We start from the raw sequence: 25601 nt of genomic DNA on the forward strand, positions 1-25601 counted from the left end.
GCTGGGCGTGGTGGTGTGTGTGCCTGTAGTCCCAGCCACTCGGGAGACTGAGGCAGGAGGATCTCATAAGCCCAGAAGTTTAGGCTGCAGTGAGCTATGATTGCACCACTGTACTTTATCCTGGCAACAGGGTGAAATCCTGTCTCTTAAAAAAAGTAAAAAGCCACCGATAAGATTTACTTGTTATCCAATATATTTCCAAGATATTGTCATATCACCATGCAATCTGTATGAAAAAAGTTGAAATATTTTACATTATTTTCTTTGTACTATACAGTCAAATTTACAGCACAGCTCAATTCAGACTGGCCACATTTCAAGTGCTTAGTATCCTCATGTGCCAAGGGGCTATTGTATTAGACAGCAGTTCTTGTGGGGTTAAGTTAAAGAACATTATTGGGGTTTTTTTTTTTTCTTTTTTTAGTGTTAATGTTACGTGCAAGCCTTTTATTTATTTTGGTGTTAATTGACATAAGATTGACCTCACTTAATGGCTGGGCATGGTGGCTCACACTGGTAATCCTAGCACTTTGGGAGGCTGAGGCAGGTGGATTGCTTGAGTCCAGGAATTTGAGACCAGCATGGGCAATGTGGTGAAACCTGTCTGGTTTTTTTTGTTGTTGTTGTTTTTCTTTTTTTGGGGGGGGGGTGGGAATTTTCTTAAAATTTTAAATCTTAAAAAAATCTCTTAAAAAAATCACTTAAAATTTTAACTGCTCACATTTTTCTTTAGGGTACATTATGTTTATTTGGTGCCTCTAAAGGAGAACCACCAAGTATACATGTATCAGCTTAATAAGCAGTATACCCTTCACCACAATAATATGTCATCAGTGGTTTTTATTTAAACGTCTCTGTTCCTGCACTTTAAATCAAGACTTAAGAACAATATAAGTTACAGAAACCAAGTTGTACATCTGTGCCTTATTTCCAAATGTCACCTTTGACATTTGACTATTTTTTCTAAAGGATTCATTGAAATTTTTCTCAGAATTTTCAAGAAACTGGAATCAAATAGTTTCTAGGTATTAGAAATCTGTGAAGGAGTATACCTAAAGTTAAGACTCTCGGTATTGGCTGGGCACGGTGGCTCACGCCTGTAATCCCAGCACTTTGGGAGGCCGAGGCGGGTGGATCACTTGAGGTCAGGAGTTCAAGACCAGCCTGGCCAAAATGGTGAAACCTCGTCTTTACTAAAAATAAGTTTTTAAAAATTAGCCAAGCATGGTGGCAGGTGCCTGTAATCCCAGCTACTTGGGAGGCTGAGGCAAGAGAATTGCTTGAACCCAGGAGGCAGAGGTTGCAGTGAGCCGAGATCACACCACTGCACTCCAGTCTGGGTGACAGAGTGAGACTCTGTCTCAAAAAAAGACTCTCAGTGTCTCTTTGGATTCAGAACTGCAGAGTTGAGTATAGGTATGTTAAGTATATATATTCAAATATTAATATAAATAAAATGGGTACGTTAAATATAAAAATAGATTACAAAGTTTTATGTAAATTTGGCCTTCAAATTCAGATACATATATATATATACACACACACACACAGTTGTCCCTTGGTATCCACAGTGAATTACTTCTAGGACCATCACCCACAGATACCAAAATCTGTCCAGATGCTCAAGTCTTTGCTATAAAATGGTGTAGTCTTTGCGTACAATCTACACATATCCTCTCATATACTTTAAATCATCTCTAGGTTATTTATACCTCATACGAGGTAAGTGCTATGTAAATAGTTGTACTGTATGTTTGTTTTTTGTTGTTAGTGTTTTGGAGACAGGGTCTCATGTCACTCAGGCTGGAGTGAACACGGCTCACTGCAGCCTCTGCCTTCTGGCCTGAGGCAATCCTCCCACCTCAGCCTCCCGAGTAGCTGGGACTATAGGTGCATGCCACCATGCCCAGCTAATTTGTGTATTTTTTTTGTAGAGCTAGAGTTTGCCACATTGCCAGGCTGGTCTCAAAATCCTGAGCTCATGTGATCCTCCCACCTCAGCCTCCCAAAGTGCTGAGATTACAGGCATGAGCCACTGCACTCAGCTTATATATTTTATTTGTATTATTTTTTATTGTGGTTTTTTACTGTTTATTTTTCAATATTTTCAATCCATGATTGGTTGAATTTGCGAACGTGGAACCCATGGATATGGAGAACCAACTGTGTATATAGCTTCATCTTCAGAGCCGTACTTCACCTAAATTCTTTCCATTTATGGAAGTTGAAATACTTGAGCCAGGTGTAGTGGTTCACACCTGTAATCCTAGCACTTTGGGAAGGTGAGATGGGCAGATCATTTGAGCCCAGGAGTTCAAGACAAGCCTGGGCAACATGGCAGACCCCCATCACTATAAAAAAAAATACAAAAATTAACTGGGCACGGTGGTGGACACCTGAAATCCTAGCTACTCAGGGCCCTGAGGCAGAAGAATCACTTGAACCTGGGAAGTGGAGATTGCAGGCAAGACTCCGTCTAAAAAAAAAGAAAAAAATTATTAGCTAGGTGTGGTGGCACATGCCCATAATCCCAGCTATCCAGGAGGCTGAGGCAGGAGGATAGCCTGAGCCCTGAGGTCAAGGCTGCAGTGAGCACTTGATTGCACCACTGCACTCCAGCCTGGGTGACAGAACGAGACCCTGTCTCAATAATATACATATATGTGTTTTTCTTTGAAATGAACTTTGCTTCAATGAATACTTTTTAATCAGTGTGTTATAATTTTATATATTAAATAGTTATAGGCTTAGAATAGTAATTCCTTGCCCCAATTTCCACTCCATAGCTGTGGTCACTTTCAGCTGTTTTTTGCTATTTCTTTGTGGTATTTGCATTTATGTTCAGAATAATGGATCTGCATAGCTATTTCTCAATTGTTCAGTTTTAGATATTAATTTCCAAAATAGGAAATAGATGCTAAGAACTAAAATTCTCTTCAAGTTCTGTATACCCTCCACACATAAACTCCAAATATAGTTTTTAAATAATTATTTATTGTCAGTATTGATTGTCATAGCTGTGTGAAGATAATTCACATTTGAGTGCAGCATGATTATATTACCTTTCTTGTACTACTTTTTGTTTTCCTGAAGGTAATAAATGTTTGGGGTTTTTGTTTGCTTGAGTACTATAGATCCGTTACTTACTCATGTTCAGGCTCTCAAGAGTATAATTATCCCTCACTGTGTTTAAACACAGATTCTGCATTTCTTCATTTTCATTGGAGACATCTCAGTCAGCTCCTGTCTTTCTGCTTGCTCTCTGGCCCGTGATATAGCTTGCTCCATCCTCTATCTCCATTTCCTTATTTATACCCCTATTTTAGTAGAGCACATTCCCCTATTAACTTTCTAAAAATATGAGAAACTTTTTGATTCCTTGCATGTGAAAAAAAAATTGATTCTACCCTCATATTTGTTTTATAGTTAGGTAGAGAAAGGATTATAAGTATTTAAAATGGAAATTTTTCCTCAGAATTCTGGAAACATTCCTGTATTGTCTTTGGCACTCCATGCTTCTGTGAAGGAGTCCAATTCTGAATTTTGACTCTTCGCGTGTTGTTTCCACCCCCTTTTGGAAGCTTTTTCTCTACAGTGTTTTGAAATATTATAATTCTAGGCCTTAACGCAGTTCTTTTTCATCCTTTTTGTTGAGTACTGAGTAGATCCTTCTATTTTTTTGTAAATTGACAAATTCTAGTTGCATATGTTTATAGGATACAAAGTGATGTTATGATTTGTGAATACAATGTGGCATAATTAAATCAAGCTAATTAATGTACATCCATTTTTTTGTGGTGGGAACATTTGAAATTTACTATCTTAGCAATTTTGAAGTGTACAACACATTATTATTAACTATAAGCACTACATTATATAATAGATCTCCAAAAAAACTCTTATTCCCCCTGTCTGAGGCTTTGTACCCTTTGACCATCATCTCCCCATCTCCCCACCCAGCCTCAGGAAATCACCATTTTACCATTCTACTCTCTGCTTCTATGAATTTGATGGCTTTAGATTCCAGAGGATATGCAACATTTGTCTTTCTGGATCTGATGCTTATTTCACTTAGCGTAACTTAGCATAATATTCTCCAATTCCATCCATGTCACAAATGACAGAATTTGTTTTTTAAGGCTGAATAATATTTCTTTTTTTTTTTTTTTTTTTTGCAGTTGCAAGATTTACTAGAGTGAAAACAGAGCTCCCATACAATGGGAGGGGACCCAAAGGGGCTGCCGCTCCCTGCTCAAATGCCTGGGTTTATATCCCGATCACTGTCCCTCCCCCTGTGCTCTCAGGCGATATATGATTTGACTGTTTCTTTACCTCCTGCTTTAGCCTAATTTGTATTTTAGTGAGCCCTCTTTACTAACTGGTTGGGTGTGAGCTGAGTTTCAAGCCCCGTGTTTAAAGGTAGGTGTGCTCACCTTTCCCAGCTAGGCTTAGGAATTCTTAGTCAGCCTGGGAAATCCAGCTAGTCCTATCTCTCAGTCCCCGCTCTCAACAGGAAAACCCAAGTGCTGTTGGGGAGACGACCGCTCTAACTGCTTCCTGCTGAATTGGGGCGTAGTAGGGGTCGCGCAGTTGAGATTTCCTCTGGAGGGGTGCCTTCGATGTCATCAACAATGGAGCATGGGCTAGCAGGTCGGTCCAGGGGTCCATGGTAGATAGATCTTAGTCATGGACTGCATCTGGGGCTCCATTTGAAGAACCATTTGTAGTTTTACAGCTTCAACTCTGGAAGAGACAAACTTAACAAGGAGGTTAAAGATACAGGGATTGAAATGTATGGCCTGAAGTGCAGGGGCATATGGGTGTGGGCGGTGAAAGTGGGGTTTCCTTTAGAAAAACTCCTATACATTGGGGCATCCATATTTCCGGGAAGCTGCATTCTCCACAGAAGCTTTTGGTAAGGGGAGCTACTGGTAGTACAGCGGCATGGAGGAGGTGCAGTGAGAGTGAAAGGGAGTAAGAGAACAGTAAAAAAAAAATATGGCAAGGGGGGGCCATGGGGATTGGGGAGCTACCATTCTAGTTACTTTCCTCACAGTTGTTGCTCTTTAGTGCAGATCCTCTAGAGGTTCACAGGAATAGCTAGTGTTGTCTCCTGGATTTTCAGGTTCTTTGGCAGTATCCAGGGTTTGACTCGAGTGTGATGTATCCAAGACTCCACTCCAGCCACTTTAACCGCGGCTGGGGTAGATAAAATGACTGGGTAGGGTCCTTCCCAGGATGTGTCTAAGGATGGGGAATTAGAGGGAAGGTACTTGACTAATCCCATGTCTCCAGGGTGGAATAATTCCTTTCCCTCTTCTGAATATCTTATTTAAAACTTTGTCATTTTCTTTACCTGCATTGTTTCTGTTGCCTCTGATTTTTTATGTTTCTTTTTATGACTCATTCTTCACGTGTCTATAGTATGGCACTGAAACACTCCATAGAAGCTGTATCCGTGCGCAGAGCCTCTGACTGATAAATTTCACTACAGGTTAAACCAGCAGAGCCACGTGTGAGAAAGTCCCAACTGTCATTGTCTTTTGGACAGGTCATTTTCATGAAAGTGGAGTCCTTCAGTATCCTGCCTAGGAGCTGTGAGCCTGGCTGTAGTATTCACAAAACCAATAGAGAAAAGGCATGAGGGGAAGGAAAATCTTAGATGTTCAGTGAGTCCAACTTGCAGCCCCACCTGTGTCTTCACCTGAAGACATCATTTGGGCCTTCAGTGCCTGAGCCTCTGGGGTGCTCTGTGGCACCCTTCTCCCTCCGCTCTTGTCCATGTTCCGTACAACTTCCAAGGTTTTTTTTGTTGTTGTTATTATCATCTCCTCCCATCTTTGTTCTTACATGTTTTTTCCATATTGTTGTTTTAATTTTGGTAGGGCTGCAGGAGGCAGCAGTGGGGTTCATGTCCATCTGCTGGGTTTAACAGGGTCTTAGCATACTTTTTGTCCTTTAGGAATCTGTTAGTGAGATAACAGCTGTACCAGGAACTGAGTAAGAAAAGAAAACACAGTGGCTCAGCCCAACCCATATTTGCATAAACAAATGAGGCATCTTAGTTGGAGAATAACTCTTATACTGTTTCCCTCTAATAATGTAAGGTTCTATATAGAAGTACTTGGTATTTTAGTTAAAATGTTTGCTTAGGTAACAGAGTGGACACTTACAATATGGTGATATGAACTGCATTTTTTTTGTATGTGTAATAAATATCTTCATGTCTTCTAAAATGTTTGAGAGGGGAGAAAGACATAATTTAATTTTGGGTCGAGCACAGTGGCTCAAGCCTGTAATCTCAGGACTTTGGGAGGCCAACCCAGGTGGATCATTTGAGCCCAGGAATTCAAGACCTGGGATACATAATGAAACCCCTTCTCTACAAAAAATACAAAAATTAGCCGGGCATGGTGGCACAGAGATGAAAATTCAAAAAGAGGGCTAGATAATAAAATTGAGGAAATCTCAAAAGAAGAAAACTGGAAGAGAGAAGATAAAATTGTAGGACTATTAAGGAATATCTGGGCCTGTGCGCCCAGATGTTCGGGAGGCAAAGGTGGGAGGGTCACCTGAGCCTGGGGAGGTCGAGGCTGCAGTAAGCCCTGATTGCGCCACTGCATTCCAGCCTGGGTGACAGAGTAAGACCCTGTTTAAAATAAAACCAAAAAACCCTTTTGGTCTAGGATTTTTTTTTTTTTAATATAAAGTGATTTCAATTAACCACCCCACTCTTTTTTACTAATTGTTTTGTGTATTTAGTAAGTCACTAGCTATATACTGATATCCTTAGAAATAATATATAATAATCTGATTCAGGTTATCAAAAGTATCATTAGAACTAACTCAGCCCACTAGCTAATATTTTGTTTTCGTGTTAAAAGGAAAGTTAAGCGTTAAGCACCAGGCTTAATATTGAAATTATTTCTTTTTTCATGAGTATCACAATTCTAGGTGACGAAAGTTTTAAACTACAACCCACTTTTGTAAATCATTTTATCATCTTAACTAAATATTTTATTTGCATAAGAAAAAGCATTGTTTTGAAAAATAGTTTTCATATTGAATTATCCAAATACTTGGAATTTAAACTATTTACCTAATGGATGATGATGGTATTGTGGCCAAAAAAAAAAAAATCTCCCAAATTCAAGTTGTCTGGGATTGGAGAAATCAAATATAAGTGGACTTTAGGCATTTTCTTGTCTGTATTAATAATGTTTTACAACCAAACCCTAGAAGTTTGAACTGTGCTCTGTGCAGCCTAGAAAGTGGGGACTGACTCATGCATGGATGAAAACAAAACAGTCAAGGACTCTAGACAGTTTAAGAAGTGACAATGAAGAAGATTTAACAGGTAATGGTGCTTTTCTTCCTGAGCTTTAATGCCAGTGAGAGAAGCAACTAGTTCAGATAAATTTTGTAAGCAGAATCCAGGAAGACTTATGAGTCAGGATTCAGAACCTTTAAGGAAAGCAGGTTTGACCAAGGCACTGACTGAAAAGAGGCTTTAAGAAAGACCTTTCCTAAGTGGAAGGAAGGATGCACTGGAGATTTAGACTGGAAATGGTTTTAACAGTATTCGTGCAATGGCACTAATTAGGACAAGTAAGACAATATATCAGATTCCTATGTATGTATTAGTTATACCCAAAGAGTATTTCAGACTAGTCCAAAGTAGCTTTTTACTTTCAACAGTTGCCCAGGACACCACAGGGAAGGGGAACAGAAAAGACAAGGCAGGCCCTGGGTACACTGTATTAGAAAAGTAATCTTGATCCTCTGGTGGTAGAAGAAAATAGGCAACCAACTCTAAAGTAATGCAAAACAATCTCAACTAGAGCCTCTCGGAGTTTTGTTTTATCTCTGAATCAGGTGAAAATGTCAGTTCTTTACCTTGAGCTAGTCTAGTTAAGGTTAGGATTGAAAACCACCAATCTTGAAATTTTCCAGGATTAAATTTTTTCTTGGAACCCATGAGGCTAGTTTTACCTCTGTGAGTTTCTGAGTTGTGATAGAGATACAGTGTTATGCAGTGATATGCTAAATTTATCATATTTGACTTGAAACTTCTGAACTACTCAGCCTTGAATTATTTGCCTTCTGTGAATGTGATCTTCAGGTTCATGGTATAAGGTTTATATCTGCCATGTAAGCTTCTTTAAAACATGCCAAGGTAGAGATATAGTTGTGTTCTATTTGTCTTTAAAAATAAATATCAATAAATTTTCTATTTTAGGGCATTTGATGTAGAACTACTGTACATAGCACAGTGCTTTAAAATTCCAATAGCAGAAATTGCTGTCAACTGGACAGAAATTGAAGGTGAGTGTATTATTTATTGTATGACTGTCTTGAGTCAGACAAAGCAAGAGATATCAGACAATACAGTTGTCTAGTAAAGTCAGCTGGCTTTAATGTTCTCCTTGCTCCCCTCATCAAGCCCTTCTCAGCTGTCTTGACTCAAAGATCCGGGTCCAAGGAGTGTATTACCTATTAATACCTTCCGTCTGGCTTGCTGCCTTGTATATATTTTGTCTGTTCATGGGACCTTCAGTAGGCCTACTACCTTGTCTAAGAAACTTCAATAAAACTTCCTACAATAGACAAAGTCATGGTGATCTGAAGTTAGAAGGTTGATAGTCTTTTGAGATAGATAAATTTGTTTTTTGCATCACCATTTCCTGTATATTTTTCGATCACTAGGTGGATATTAATTAGGTACCTGCAAACCACTATGCAAAGCTAAATAAGAAATAAAAGTTTTTTTTACAGCTGGGCACCATGCCTCATTCCTGTAATCTCAGCAGTTTGGGAGACCAAGGTGGGTGGATCACCTGAGGTCAGGAGTTCCAGACTAGCCTGGCCAACATAGTAAAGCCCTGTCTCTACCAAAAATTACAAAAAAATGGCCGGGCATGGTGGCAGGCGCCTGTAATCCCAGCTACTCAGGAGTCTGAGGCAGGAGAATTGCTTGAACCCGGGAAGCAAAGGTTGCAGTGAGCCAAGGTCGCACCATTGCACTCCCGCCTGGGCAACAAGAGTGAAACTCCATCTGAAAAATTAAAAATAAATAAATAAAAGTGTTTTTACTCCAAATGTCCACAGTCAATTCAGAGCCATTTTAAAACTATATCTGTACATATATCCAAAAATAAAAAGATCCCAACTCTATAATAACTTGAAATCTATCATAAATCTTAATAATTCCTATTTAAAAAGGCTTAGACAGCTCTGGCTGTATAGAATTTTAAACATATTCTAGTTTTCTCCTTACTTTAGAATGAACCTAAATTAACTCACAGTGTGGGAGCAGTTAACATAATCCACTGGAGACTTTTTCAAAGTCCACCTCTTCTGGTGAGAGTCCTTGTTGTAGTAAACCATTATTGCTCTGTAACCTCAGATGTTTAGGGACAGAAAAAGATTAAGAACCAGTCTCGAGAGTATACAAACTCTATGGTCTAGCATGAATTCAAACCTCTTTATGTCTTGCTGAATCAAACAGAGTTTACAAAATCTTAGCTCATCGCCACAGTTGCTGCCTAGAATCAAAGGGGATTGGGAAGCAGATAAAAGGATCACTCAGGGGTATCATGATCAACTCTGTTGATCTGTGTTGATCTCTGGCCAACATAGACTCTATGGGAAGATGAGGTGGGGAAAAGTAAAAGTCCATTTTATATTTAGTCATTTGCTTATTTGCATTACAGAGATAGTTGTATTGTAATATGAATTGTAGGTACCTCAACTTCCTCGTTTGTGGGATAAAGATAGTATTTGGCCCTGATAAACAATATCTCTACAGTGCTTTGGTGGTAATGTTTTCAGAAGAAAGCTGTTATATAAATTCAGAGCAGTGAAAAAGGTCTCCTTTAAATATAAAGTATAATTAAAATGATAATGAAATGTTAAACCTTCCTCCTGATACTTCTTTATCTGCAAGTATATACTATAAGTAATGGTTATAAGAATCTGCTGTGGCCGGGCACGGTCACTCATGCCTGTAATCCCAGCACTTTGGGAGCCCAAGGTGGGAGGATCACTTGAACCTAGGAGTTTGAGACCAGCCTGAGCAACATAGTGAGACCTCATCTCTATAAAAAAAAAAATTGTAAAATTAGGCAGGTGTGGTGCGTGCCTCGGTACTCCCAGCTACTGGGGAGGCTGATGTAGGATGACTGGATTGTTTGAACCCAGAAGGTCAAGGTTACAAGGTTACAGTGAGCCATAATCGTGTCACTGCACGATTGCCTGGGTGACAGAGAAAGATCTTGTCTCAAATAGACAAAGAATCTGCTGTGATACGCATGGATCAGATATTTAATTAGGCTGGTGTTCTTGTGTAGCCTGAGACAAAGAGGTCTGGACAAAATTATCTTAAGTCTGATCATAGGCTTTATTTTTTATCATTAGGATTGGATTTATGTAGAAATAATCATATTTATCTGTTATGCTGTATCTTTACTTGTTTCATATGTAATTATTTTCAGTAATGAGCACTCAGTGAGTAGTTTTTTATTAGACTTTTCTAGAGCCCTCACCATAGGCAGTCCCTCCTTTCTATAGTAGAGCCGTACGAAATTTTCACTGTTTGGATCCTTTCAAGTTTTATTTCACTTCAAGATTTTCTGTTACTGTTTTTAGAGAAAACCACTCCACTCACTTCAGCTTCGAAATTGTTTAACTTTTTGGTCTATGATTTTAAAAAAATTAAGGTGCTAAAGGCTCACAACATGTAGACTTTAAACTATATGTTTTCTGCTGAGTTTATTTCAGCTAATTTGTTTTTAATTATTTTTAAATTGCAGGTTCTAAATTAGTTCCATTTTGGAGCTGGCTACAAATGGGCAAAGACCTACTTTTTATACGACTTCGATATATGACTGGTGCCTGGAGGCTTGAGCAAACTCGGAAAATGAATTAGGTTGTTTGCAGTCTTCAGTTGTGTTCATATGCGTCAGTGTCACATTTCATTTCATTTGAAACTAAAATTTTAAGTAAAGCTGGAATCAACTTCCTGTCATTGTCTGCCTTTTGATAATTTTAAAGAAGTAACTTCCCGTAAGTAAAAAATTGTATATCTCTTTGGATATAAATGGTTTTTAAAAGATGTTTATTTAAAAAGTCAGATTTTCTTTTGCTTATTTAGCTTTATTATCATTATAATTCTGAGAAACATAATTTTTGTAGACAGAAGTGATTCTTACCCTAAAGTACCTGCATAACTCTTTTTTTTTTTTTTTTTTTTTTTTGAGACGGAGTCTTGCTCTGTCGCCCAGGCTGGAGTGCAGTGGCCAGATCTCAGCTCACTGCAAGCTCCGCCTCCTGGGTTCACGCCATTCTCCTGCCTCAGCCTCCCGAGTAGCTGGGACTACAGGCACCCACCACCTCGCTCGGCTAGTTTTTTGTATTTTTTTAGTAGAGATGGGGTTTCACCGTGTTAGCCAGGATGGTCTCAATCTCCTGACCTTGTGATCTGCCCGTCTCGGCCTCCCAAAGTGCTGGGATTACAGGCTTGAGCCACCGCGCCCAGCCCATAACTCTCATGAACTTAAATAGAAACTACAATCATGTAACAGTTTTCAGAGATTTAAAAACAAAGCTAGGGTATAAGTTTAAATGTATATAAATTTATCCAAATCAAAGAAACCTATATTTCAGCCTATGAAACTTTAGGAAATTATACATTAAAGGCAAGAATACAGACTTAGTCACAAAGGTGTCCATTTCCTTATAGTCTTATTCATCTCTAGCACTGGAGGCCATGGTGGGAGGATCACTTGAGCCCAGAAGTTCAAGGTTACAGTGAGCTATGATCGTGCCATTGCACTCCAGCTTGGGTGATGGAGTTCCTGTCAATCAATTTTTTAACATTAATATATTTACATAGTAACATCAGAAGTTTCTGTCTTTGAGATACTACAAGAACTAATAGCAATTATAAAATAATGAACCCCAAAATCAGATTGTTTCTGCCAACTTAGAGAACAAACTAGTAATAGTTTAACATTTAGTAAGTGTTTACTGTATGCCAACCACTGTTCTAAGCACTTGGTATATAATGACTCACCTAACCTTTACAACAGAAGAGGAAACTGAAGTACAAAAGGGTTACCTGCCCAAGGTCACCCAGTTAGGAAAGAGTGGACTCATGATTGTAACCTGCATAGTCTGGATCCCAAGCCCACACTCTCTAATGACTCTGCTATAGCCTTCAGTTTCTGAAGGTATGAAAACTGGGGACCATGTAAGTAGAAAGTTTCAGCAGTGCATTGAATAAAACATTTTTGAGTGGAAATGTAAGCTAAAAATGACTCCTCTCCAGTAGTTTGAACAACAGCGATAATATCACATCTGCAGTAGACAATTAGCTTCTTGAAAATAGAAGGCTTACCAGGCGCAGTGGCTCACGCCTGTAATCCCAGCACTTTGGGAGGCCGAGGCAGGCGGATCACCTGAGGTCGGGAGTTCAAGACCAGCCTGACCAACATGAAGAAACCCCGTCTCTCCTAAAAATACAAAATTAGCTGGGTGGTGGCGCATGCCTGTAATCCCAGCTACTCGGGAGGCTGAGGCAGAAGAATTGCTTGAACCCAGGAGGTGGAGGTTGTGGTGAGCTGAGATAGAGCCATTTCACTGCAGCCTGGGCAACAAGAGTGAAACTCCATCTCAAAAAGAAAGAAAATAGAAGGCACATCTTACTACAATTAGTATCTCCAGTACAGTGCTTAGTATATAGTAAACACTTAATAATGATGAGATGAATAAACGTTATTTACTACCAGATTTTGTGAGCATTAAAGGCACTTAAATGGATAAATCAAGAATAATAGAGAAGACCATGCTCATAAGAATTTTTAAGAATAAGCCTTGCGCCAAAAATAAGATCCTTAATGAAATTATAAAAAGGCAATGAAATAATTTGTTATTGCTCTTTATAAATGAGTAGAAATGCATATTTGAAGCATAATAGGAATACTGAAGGTAAGTCATGATACTTTTTATGTATTTTGTATGTGAACACTATAGGGAAAAGTCTGATACCATTGATGCCAACTTGCCTTTCTAAGCACAGATTTACCTAAGAGAGGAGTATGGGACAGAATCTGAGGCAATCAGAGAGAAAAGGTAGTTTAACCTGATAACTTACAGAATCTGCTAGCAAAAACTACATGCAGCAATAGCAAAGTGAAATAGCAAAATAACAGCTACTATCTTTTTTTTTTTTTTTTTTTTTTTGAGATGAAGTCTTGCTCTTGCCCCCAGGCTGGAGTGCAATGGCGTGATCTTGGCTCACTGCAACCTCTGCCTCCCAGGTTCAAGCGATTCTCCTGCCTCAGCCTCCCGAGTAGCTGGGATTACAGGTGCCTGCCATCATACCGGCTAATTTTTTGTATTTTTAGTAGAGATGGGGTTTCACCATGTTGGTCAGGCTAGTCTCGAACTCCTGACCTCAGGTGACCTACCCGCCTCGGCCTCCCAAAGTGTTGGGATTACAAGCATGAGCCACCACACCCGGCCACCAGCTGCTACCCTTATAGTATGTACAAGGAAGAGTAATGAACATTTTGCATGCATTATGTAGTTTAATCTCATCAAACAACTATCATGCAGGTATAATTACCCGCATTTCACGGAACAAAGTAGCCAAGTCATTTGCCCAGGATTACACAAGTAGCCATTATTCATGCTTCTACTGAAATAAAAAATAGGAAACAAAAGAACATGGGGCATGATTAAAACAGTATAACCTGAGGACAGTCAGACAACTTAGCCATTTCTATGTCAAGTCTTCTGACTTGTTCTGATAGAATATATAGATACATATGAAACTTGACTTGAGGGTCACATCTGGACAATAATGTCTCTTGACATCTGTAATCCTCTATCCCCATATAGTTATGTACTGTTGACCCTTGAATAACAGGTTTGAACTGCACAGATCCACTTATACATGGATTGTTTTCAAAAGTATATTGAAAAAGTTTTGGGGGATCTGTGAAAATCTGAAATAGCAACAGGAGGTTGCTATAAAATTACAGTAGTAAATGATAGACTAATATCTACATGTATTTTATGCATTAATGACATAACCTTTTTCTTAATATCTTTCATAATATCAAAGACTTCGATATTAGTCTATCATTTACTATATAACATACACACGAATCTATTCGGATTTATCAAAACTTACGCACACAAACATAGACCATACAGAGACTATTCAGTCGAGATAAATATAAACAAAGATGCAGTATTAGGCTGCTCGCAGTGGCTAACACCTATAATCCCATCAGTTTGGGACGCCAAGGTGGACGGATCACCTGAGGTCAGGAGTTCAAGACCAGCCTGGCCAACATGGTGAAACCCTGTCTCTACTAAAAATACAAAAATTAGCCGGGCGTGGTGGCAGGTGCCTGTAATCCCAGCTACTTGGGAGGCTGAGGCAGGAAAATCACTTGAACTCGGGAGGTGGAGGTTGCAGTGAGCCAAGATCGCACCACTGCACTCCAGCCTGGGTGACATGAGTGAGACTCCATCTCAAAAAAAAAAAAAAGATACAGTATTAAATCATAACTGCATAAAATTAATTTTGTAGCTACCTCCTGTTGCTATTGCAGTGAGCTCAGGTGTTGTGAGTATCCACTTAAATGCTGTATGACACTAACCATCCCCACATGAGCAGTTCTTCTCTCCAGTAAATTGCATATAACAGTAGAAATTGAGCTCTTGCAGTTCTCATGTATTTTTCATGTTTAGTGCAATACTGTAAACCTAAATAACACCATGGTACCAATATGAAGTACCATTAGTGATGCCGGAAATACTCCCAAAGAAGCGGAGAAAAGTCATGACATTAAAAGAAAAAGTTGCATTGCTCGATATGCTTGATATGTACCATAGATGAGGGCTGCAGCTGAGATTGCCCACCATTTCAAGATAAATTAATCCAAGCCAGTCATGGTGGCTCACACCTGTAATCCCAGCACTTTGGGAGGTCGAGGCAGGCGGATCACCTGAGGTCAGTTCAAGACCAGCCTGGCCATCATGGTGAAACCCCATCTGTACTAAAAATTTGCCAGGTGTGGTGGCGGGCACCTATAATCCCAGCTACTTGGGAGACTGAAGCACAAGAATCACTTGAACCCGGGAGACGGAGGTTGCCGCAAACCAAAATTGCACCACACTGCACTCCAACCTAGGCGATAGAGTGATTGTCTCAAAAAATAAATAAATCCAGTGTAAGGACTATTGGGAAAAAAAAAAAAAAAAAAAAAAATTTGTGAATCCATTGCCACAGCTACATCTGCAGGTGCAAAAATCTTGCAATTTTTGCAAAATACCTCTCTCATATTGAAAATGCAGCTTTTAAGTGGATACAGGATTGCTATAAGAAAGGCATACCTATAGACTCTAATATGATTTGCAAAAAGGCAAAGTCATCACATGACAAGTTAAAGGAAGGTGAAGGATCTAAAGCTGGGGAGTTTAATGCCAGAAATGAATGGTTCATTTTAGAAGAGGTTTGGCTTAAAAAAAAAAAAAAAAAGTCAAGATAAGGGAGAAGCAGCTTCTGCTGATCCTGGAGGCAACAGACAAGTTCGCAAACACCATTAAGAAAATCATTGAGGAGAAAGGATATCTGCCTAAACGGGTTTTTAATGCAGATGAAAGCGCCCTAATCTAGGGGGTGTGGGGGTGGAATGCCACAAAGGACATTTATAAGGAAGGAAGAGAAGCAAGCACCAGGATTTAAGGCAGGAAGAAACAGGCTAACTGCTGTTTTGTGCAAATGCAGTCAGGTTTACGATCAGGACTGCCCTTATCTATAAAGCTGCTAAATCCTGAACGGAAATGATAAACATCAGCTGCCAGTCTTCTGGTTGTACAAGAAGGCCTGGACAATGATAACCCTTTTTCTGGATGGGCTCCATTGATGTTCTGTCCCTGAAGTCAAAAAGTACCTTGCCGGTAAGAAGTTGCCTCTTAAGGTTCTTTCGATATTGGACAATGCCCCTAATCACCCAGAACGTCATGAGTTCAACATGGAAGGCTTAGCAATTGTCTACTTGCCCCCAACACGATGTCTCTAGTTCAGCCTTTCCATCAGGGAGTCATAGGACCTTTAAGGGTCATTACACACAGTTCTCCAGAGAAAGGATTGTCAATGCTGGAACAAAAGCCCAGCGGAACATGAAAGTCTGGAAGAGGTTGGGGTCTGGTGACTCATGTCTGTAATCCCAACACTTTGGGAGGCCAAGGTGGGAGGATCACTTGACGTCAGGAGTTCAGTACTAGCCTGGGCAACATAACAAGATCCCATCTCCACAAAAAAATTTAAAAAGTTAGCTGGACATGGTGGTTGGTGCATGCCAGCAGTCCTCGCTACTCAGGAGGCTGAGGATGGAGGACTGCCTGAGCCCAGGAGTTTGGGGGTGTGGTGAGCTGTCACCCCTGCACTCCAGCCTGGGCAACAGAGCAAGACCCTGTCCCTCAAAAAAAAAAGTCTGAAAGAATTATACCACTGAAGAGGCCAGCCATCGTTACAGAAAAATAAAAGCTGTGAAAGTCAACAAGCATGAAACTAATTCCTGCAGAAAACTGTTGTCCAGATGTTGTGCATGACTTCACAGGATTTATGACAGAGCCAATCAAAGAAATCATGAGGTGAATATGGCAAAAAAAAAAAAAAAAGAGATGGTAGATGAACAGTTTTGACATGGATGTTGGAGAAATTCAAGAGGTAACAGAGACAACACCAGTGGAGTTAACAGAAGATGACTTGATGGAGACGAGTGCTTCTGAACCAGTGCCAGATGATGCGGAAGAAGACATACAAGAAGCAGGACTCCAGTTATTCAAGACTGCTAGTGACTTCTTTTACAACTTGGACCCTTCTACAATATGGGCACTGAAACTAAAGCAAATGGTAGAAGGATTGGTACTGTAGAGAAACATTTTTAGAGAAACGAAAAAAAGTCAGACCAGAATTACGATGTATTAATATTTCCATGAAATTACACCAAGGGTGCCTGCCTCTCCTGCCTCCCCTTCTACCTCCTCCATCTCTTCTGCCTCTGTCACCTGGGAGACAGCAAGACCAACCCCTCCTTTTACTCCTCCTCAGCCTACTCAATGTGAAGAATGAAGGCCTTTATGATGACTCACCTCCACTTAATGAATGTTAAATATATATTTATAATATAACAGTCTTATGTATTTCCTCTGCATACATTTAAAACCACATCAGTGTTACAATTTTTGCTTCCACAATCAATTTTAAAAACTCAAAAGGAGAAGGAACTTGTATTTATTTATTTTAGTTTACCATATGCCTTCTTTCTTCCTGATGTTTCAAGGTTCCCTTTTTGGTTTTTTGGCAGTTTCTAAGTCGTTTTATTTAGAATTTTGCATTTGTTTCCTGAATCAATAAATACTATACAACACAATGTAAACATAGCTACCATGTTCTGTTCCCTGCTTCCCCCTACCTGGGGACAATCCCCTGGCAATCTCACTCAGGAGTTTTAGGGTTTCTCCCTCCAGATTTGGTCCAGAAAATGAGGTTGAGTGACCTAGTCCCTTGAATCACTTTCAAAGGAGCTCAGCTGAGGTGAGGAGTGTGCTCTCTCTGAGATCTAGAGGTTACTAGATTGGGGAAATGGATTAGTGATTTTTGGGAGAAGAGCTGGCACCTGGGGCAAGAGCTTACCCCAAAGAAAAAGGTGTAGAATGTGATGAGTTATGTATAATGTAATACTTAGAGAAGTCACGAAAAAAGCTATATAAATAGATACACTCAAAAACACTATGAATAAACAAAAATTGAATTCTAAAAATTGTTCAACTAACCACAGGATGGCAGAAAAAGAAAACTGAAATAAAAAACAAAACAGAAGTCCAGGCATGATGGATCATGCATGTAATCCCAGCACTTTGGAAGGCTGTGGCTGGAGGTTTGCTTGAGACTAGGAGTTTGAGACCAGCCTGATCAACACAGTGAGACTCCTATCTCAATAAAATACATAAATAAAATAGCCAGGCTTGGTGGTATGCACCTATAGCCCCAGCTACTTGGGAGGCTGAGGCAAGAAGATGACTTCAGCCCAGGTATTGAGGTGCAGTGAGCCATGATTGCACCACTGCACTCAGCTTGGGTAACAGAGTAAGACCCTATTTCAAAAAGAGAAAAGACAAAACCCAGACATAAAACAAGGAAAAGTAATGACAGATTTAAGCCTTAAGCATATCAAGAATATATTACATTAAATGTAACTAATCTAAATTCAAGTAAAAGAGATTAGCAGAGTATTTAAAAACATGACCTAACCATATGCTGTCTACAAGAAACTCACGACAAATATAACAATATAAGCAGGTTGAAAGTATAAAATGGAAAAAGGTATCATACAAACTAATCAAAGGAAAGCAGGAGTGGCTATTATAACATCAGATAAAAGACTTTATATCAAAGCAAATTACTAGACTCAAAGTGGGATATTTTGTAGTAAGAAAGATTCTTCAATCCACCAAGAAAACATAGAAATCTTTTTTTTTTTTTTGAGATGGAGTCTCGCTCTGTCACCCAGGCTGGAGTGCAGTGGCGGGATCTCGGCTCACTGCAAGCTCCACCTCCCGGGTTCACACCATTCTCCTGCCTCAGCCTCCCGAGTAGCTGGGACTACAGGCGCCGGCCAGCACGCCCGGCTAATTTTTTATATTTTTAGTAGAGACGGGGTTTCACTGTGTTAGCCAGGATAGTCTCGATCTCCTGACCTCGTGATCCGCCCGCCTCGGCCTCCCATAGTGCTGGGATTACAGGCGTGAGCCACCGCGCCAGGCCCAACATAGAAATCTTAAGTGTGCATGCCCCAAACAACAAATCTACAAAACGCATGAGGCAAAATGGACACAAGTGCAAGGAAAAACAGATGAATTATAGTGGGAGATTTCAATACTCCTCTCTCAGACAATTTTACAGGAAAATTTTACCAAACTTTTAAGGAAAAAGAATTAACACCAATTCTACATACTCTCTTCCAGAAAACAGAACAGATATCAAAAATCAGACCAAGAGAACAAGAAAACTACAGACCAATATCTCTCATGAATTCAGATGTGAAAATCCTTAATAAAACATTATCAAATAGAATTCAGGAATATTTAAAAAGATTTATCCATCATGACCAAGCATGACTTACTATAGCTCTGCAAGGCTAGCTCATTATTTAAAAAACAATCAACATAATTCATTATATTAACAGGCTGAGGAAGAAAATTATATGATTATATCAACTGATTTTCATCAAAACCATTTGACAAAGCTCAACATTCATTCACAATAAAACCCTCAGAAAAATAGAAATAGAAGGAACTTCCTCAACTTGATAAAATGTAACCACATAAAACCTACAGAAAACATTATACTTAATGGCAAAACACTGAATATTTTCCTCTTAGGGCAGGAACGAGGCAAGGATGGCTACTCTTACCACATTCTTATTCAATATAGTATTGGAAGTTTTCGTCAATAAAGGGCAATAAAAGACATACAGATCAGAAAGGAAGAAATAAAAACTCCATATTTGTAGATCACATGATTGTCTACATAGAAAATTCTAAGGAACCTACCAAAAAAATCCACCTAGAACTAATAAGTGAATTCATTAAAGTCACAGAGGCCAGGCACAGTGGCTCATGCCTGTAACCCCAGCACTTTGGGAAGCTGAGGCAGGCGCATCACCTGAGGTTGGGGGTTCGAGACCAGCCTAACCAACATGGAGAAACCCCATCTCTACTAAAAATACAAAACTAGCTGGGCATGGTGGCCCATGTCTGTAATCCCAGCTACTCGGGAGGCTGAGGCAGGAGAATCGCTTGAACCCGGGAGGCAGAGATTGCTGTAAGCCGAGATTGCGCCATTGCACTCCACCCTTGGCTACAAGAGCAAAACTCTGTCTCAAAAAAAAAAAAAAAAAAAAAGTCACAAAATACAAGATAAACATACAAAAATTTATTGTATTTATATATACTAGCAATGAACACATGGGCACAGAAATTATACATGCAATATCATTTACAATCAATAAAAAAAATGGTTAAAACATACCATATTCCTAAATTGGAAGACTCAACATAGTAAAGATGTCAGTTCTCCCAAAATTGATATACAGGCTTAATAGAATTTCTATCCAAATCTCAGCAAGAATTTTAGTAGATGTAGAAAATGTTATTCTAAATTTTATATGAAAATGTAAAGGAAGTAGAATAACTAAAACAATTTTGAAAAAGAAGAATCAACCTCTTTGACTTCAAAACTTACTAGATAGCTACAGTAATCAAGATTGACACTATTGGTGGATAGACAGATACCGATCAATCAATAGAACAGAACAGAGAACCAGAAATAGGCCCATATGAATATGCCCAACTAATTAAAAAAAAAATTTTTAGTAGAGACGGGATCTCTCAATGTTGCCTAGGCTGGTCTCAAACTCCCGGCCTCAAGCAATCCTCCCACCTTGGCTTCCCAAAATGCTGAAATTACAGGTGAGCTGCTATACCTGGGCCCAGCTGATTTTTGATGAAGGCACAATTGCACTTCAGTGAAAGACACAATCTTTTGAACAATTGGTACTGGGACAACTGGACATTTATAGGCAAAAATTGAACAACCTAAGTCTGACACCTTACACAAAACTTAAAATGGGTCACAGGCTTAAATGCAACATGTCAGAATTTTGGAAAGAAAAACACAAGATAAAATCTTTGGGAACTAGAACTAGACAAAGAGTTCTTATACTTTATACTTAAGTCACAATGAATAAAAGGAAAAATTAAATTGAACTTCATCAAAATTAAAACCTCTTGCTCTTTGAAACACCCTCTTAAGAGGATGAAAAGACAAGTTAGAGAGTGGAAGAAAATACCCCAAATCCACATATCCAACAAAGAACTAGTATGTTAAATATATTAAGATATCTTAAAACTCAACAGTAAAAAAAGTAAATAGATAATTCAATTTTAAAATGGTCAAAAGTATGAAGAGATGTCTACCAAAGAAAGATATGCAGGTAACACATAAGCACATGAAACCATACTCAACATCATTAGCCGTTACCAAAACACAAATTAATACCACAATGAGATATCTACTATACCCCTAGCAGAATGGTTAAAACAAAAAATAATGACAATAACAAACGCTGGCAAGGATGCAGAGAAACTAGATCATGCATATATTGCCAGTGAGCATGTAAAATGGTACGGCCACTTTGGTAAGTATTTTGGCAATTTCTTTAAAAACAACACATGCAACTATTACACGATGCAGCAATTGTGCTCTTGGGCATTTATCTCAAAGAAATGAAGATTTATGTTCACACAGAAACTTTACATAAATGTTTATAGCAGCTTTATTCGTAATAGCCCCAAACTGGAAATATCCCAGAAGTCCTCCTGCAGATGAAGGGTTAAACAAACTGGAGTGTATTTGTACCATGCTATACTACTCAGCAACCAAAAGGAACAATTATTGATACACTCAACAGCCTTAATTACCAGATTATTATGCTGAGTGGAAAAAAGCATACATACTGTATGATTCCATTTATATAACATTCTTGAAAGGACAGATTTATAGAAATAGAGAATGAATTAATGATTAAGGAAAGTGCTGGAGTAGGAAAGAAGTGGATGTAGCTATAAAGAGGCAGCATAAGGGATCCTGTGGTGATGGAAATGTGCTGTCTCTTAATTGTATCAATGTCAATATGCTGGGTGTGGTCTTATACCATAGTTTTGCAAGGTGCTACCATTGGGGGAAACTGGACAAAGAATACTGAAATCTTCCTGTATAATTTCTTAAAATTGCATTTTGTCATTGTTCAGGCTGCTATAACAGAATACCATATACTGGGTAGCTTAAACAGCATAAATTTATTTCTCACATTTCTGGAGGTTGGGAAGTCCAAGGTCAAGGTGCCAACAGATCCCGGGTCTGGTGAAGGACTCTTCCTCATTTGCAGTAAGCTGTGTTCTCATTGTGCTCTAATTTGGCAGAGAAAGAAGGAGAGTGGGTTGTCTAGCATAAGGACACTAATCCTATTCATGAAGGCTCTACTCTCATGACCTAATTACCTCTCAAAGGCCCATCTCCCAGTACAATCATATTGGGGGTTAGGATTTCAACATACGAATTTGAGAGAGACACAAACATTCAGTCCATAACCCATGTAAATCTACAGGTATCTGAAAATGAAAATTCTAATTTTGTTGTTGTTATTTGTTTGTGGAGATGGGGTCTCACTCTGTCAACCAGGCTGGAGTGCAGTGGCACGATCTCAGCTCACTGCAGCCTCCACCTCCCAGGCTCCAGTGATCCTTCCTCTTCAGCCTCCCGAGTACCTAGGACTACAGGCGCATGCCACCAGGCCCGGCTAATTTTTTATTTTATTTTTCTTTTTTGTAGAGAAGGGGTTTTGCCATATTGCCCAGGCTGGTCTCAAACTACTGGCTTCAAGCGATCTGCCTGCCTCGGCCTCCCAAATTGCTGAGATTACAGATGTAAGCCACCATGCCCAGCATGAAAAGGTTAATTTTGAAAGCTAAAATAGGCATTTAACTTTTTTTTCCCAGTCCTGTTATTACTGTTACCACCCCACTACCGGCTACTACTGCCGCAACTACTGGTTTTGTTTTATTATTTTTTTTTTAAATGCACAGATATTCTTTTAATTCAAAATGTAAAGGTTCTGGTCTTTTTATAGCATAACAGAACATTGGAAGAGGTCTTGTGATTCCACAGGCAATCTTCTGGCATCACAAATGGGGAGCTATGACCCCACTGTAGGAGAATCAATAAGCTATGCATGCAAACTAGTGTCCAACTTGTCCTTTTTAAAATAAAAGCAGTATTGGCCGGGAGCAGTGGCTCACGCCTGTAATCCCAACACTTTGGGAGGCCGAGGCAGGTGGATCACCCGAGGTCAGGAATTCAAAACCAGCCTTGACCAACATGGTGAAACCCCATCTCTACTAAAAATATAAAAATTAGCCGGGCATTGTGGCATCCGCCTGTAATCCCAGCTACTAGGGAGACTGAGGCAGAAGAATCGCTTGAAACCAGGAGGCAGAGAGTGCAGTGAGCCGAGATTGTGCAATTGCACTCCAGCCTGGGCAGCAATAGGGAAACTCCGTCTCAAAAATAAATGAATAAATAAATAAATAAAATACAATAAAAGGAGCATTAGAAGAACCTATCAAATACAAGCCCTAATCAGGAGAGGACAGATTATCATACCACTCCAGATGTAGGTAAGGTGAGATTTAAGCCCACTAACGTTTTCAACTGTGGTTACTTTTCTCTTCCCACAGGCTGATTATGTAAAGAGAAAAACAAATGGAGGTTTTAATTGTAAAACCCTCAGTTTAATCTAGTCCCATGTAATGTTTTACCCTCTTTAACACCTGCAATTCACCTTTCTGATTATTAATAGTAAGTGTATTATAGCTGAGCTTTAGTGGCAACCATATTACACTTTTTTACATTCACTCCATAAAAATCCTAATGAAAACAGAACCTTATTTATATTTCACAGAAGAAATACATGTTGGAAAATTTAATCTCCTTAAAAATGTGGTTTCTTGGGCATCATAGTTTTCCTCTAGACAGGCATTGGTTTTGGGGATAGATACTGATTGGTTACTATGTTACTTTTTCCAGTGAGGCAAGCTGTGTGCATCTCAGTTTTCTTATCTATGACATGGGAAGATGGAGATACTATGTGGGCTGCTTCCCTACGGGGTTATAGTGATAACCAAATTAAATAATATGAGCGTCAGCTTACAAACTAAAATTTTATGAAACCCACACATGTACATAACAGAAAGAATATTTTGGTATCTGGTAAATACAGAATATTATCTCATATTTTATTTATGTGTTTATGACCTACCTTATTCTATACGCAACTTTATTTTAAAAGACTTCATTTCAGGCCGGGAATGGTGGCTCATGCCTGTAATCCAAGCACTTTGGGAGGCTGAAGCTGGCGGATGCAATGAGCCGAGATCGAGCCATTGCACTCCAGCCTAGGTGACAAGAGTGAAACTCTGTCTCCAAAAAAAAAAAAAAAGACTGTATTTCTCCACTCAAACTTCTCACTCTAAGAGTAATGCAAAACCTAATGAACAAATAAGTATCAGGATTTGTTTCCTTCTATGTCTATTTAAAAAATTTATTCATTTTTAATTGATAAATAAAAATTGTATATATTTATGGTATACAACATGATGTCTTGAAATACGCACGCACTGTGTAATGGCTAAATTAAGCTAATTAACATATGTATCAACTCACACTTATCATTTATTTGTGATACATATATATATTTAAAATCTACTCTCTTAGCAATTTTCAAGTATACAATACATTGTTATTAACTATAATCACCATGTTGTATAATAGTTTTCCTGATCCTATTCCTCCTGTAAATGAAATTTTCCATCCCCATTTTCTTTTTTTTTTTTTTTTTTTTTTGAGACCGGGCCTTGCTCTATCACCCATCCTGGAGTGCAGTGGTGGGATCTCGGCTCGCTGCAACCTCCGTCTCCTGGGGCTCAAGTGATCTTTCCACCTCAGCCTCCCGAGTAGCTGGGACTATAAGAACGTGTCACCAAGCCCAGATAAGTTTTGTATTTTTTTTCTGCAGAGACAGGGTTTCACCATGTTGCTCAGGCTGGTCTCAAACTCCTGTGCTCAAGTGATCGACCTCCGAAAGTATTGGGATTACAGGCAGGAGCCACTGCACCTGGCCCCTAACTATTGTCAACAGAGGCCTAAAAAATAGACCTAAGACTCATTAAATGATATGTGAACCAACAGAAAAGACATAGAATCAACCCAAATGCCCATCAACAATAGACTGGATAAAGAAAACGTGGTACATATACACAACGGAATACTATGCAGCCACAAAAAGGAATGAGATCAGCCGGGTGCGGTGGCTCAAGCCTATGCACTTCAGGAGGCCAAGGCAGGTGCATCACCTGAGGTCAGGAGTTCAAGACCAGCCTGGCCAACATGGTGAAACCCCGTGTCTACTAAAAATACAATACAGCTGGGCACTGTGGCAGGTGCCTGTAGTCCTAGCTACTTGGGAGGCTGAGGCAGGAGAATCACTTGAACCTGGGAGGTGGAGGGTGCAGTAAGCCAAGATTGCGCCATTGCACTCCAGCCTGGGTGACAGAGTAAGACCTTGTCTCAAAAAAAAAAAAAAAAAAAGGAATAAGATCATGTCCTTTGCAGGGACATGGATGAAGTTGGAAGCCATTATCCTCAGCAAACACACACAGGAACAGAAAACCAAATGCTGCATGTTCTCACTTATGAGTTGGAGCTAAACAATGAGAACACATGGACACAGGGAGGGGAACCACACACATTGAGGTCTGTTGGGAAGGGAGGGTGGGAAGAGGGAGAGCATCAGAATAAATAGCTAATGGATGCTGGGCTTACTACCTAGGTGATGAGTTGACAGGTGCAACAAACCACCATGGCACACGTGTACCTATGTAACAAATTTTCACATCCTGCA

The 25601-nt window shown here is 39.4% G+C and overlaps 1 protein-coding gene across 1 annotated transcript in view; it reads left to right on the plus strand.

Moving 5' to 3' along the window:
* Positions 1 to 11021, plus strand: part of LOC105486038 (ALG5 dolichyl-phosphate beta-glucosyltransferase) — a 50912-nt gene extending 39891 nt beyond the window's left edge. Inside the window, exons 9-10 of the mRNA XM_011748699.3 lie at positions 8240 to 8325; positions 10812 to 11021. Coding sequence (XP_011747001.1) covers positions 8240 to 8325; positions 10812 to 10927 — 202 coding nt within the window. The 3' untranslated portion in view covers positions 10928 to 11021. The remainder of the gene's footprint in view (positions 1 to 8239; positions 8326 to 10811) is intronic.
* Positions 11022 to 25601: the final 14580 nt, after the last annotated feature.

The sequence above is a fragment of the Macaca nemestrina genome, chromosome 16, assembly GCF_043159975.1.
Source record: "Macaca nemestrina isolate mMacNem1 chromosome 16, mMacNem.hap1, whole genome shotgun sequence".
Classification (NCBI taxonomy): domain Eukaryota; kingdom Metazoa; phylum Chordata; class Mammalia; order Primates; family Cercopithecidae; genus Macaca; species Macaca nemestrina.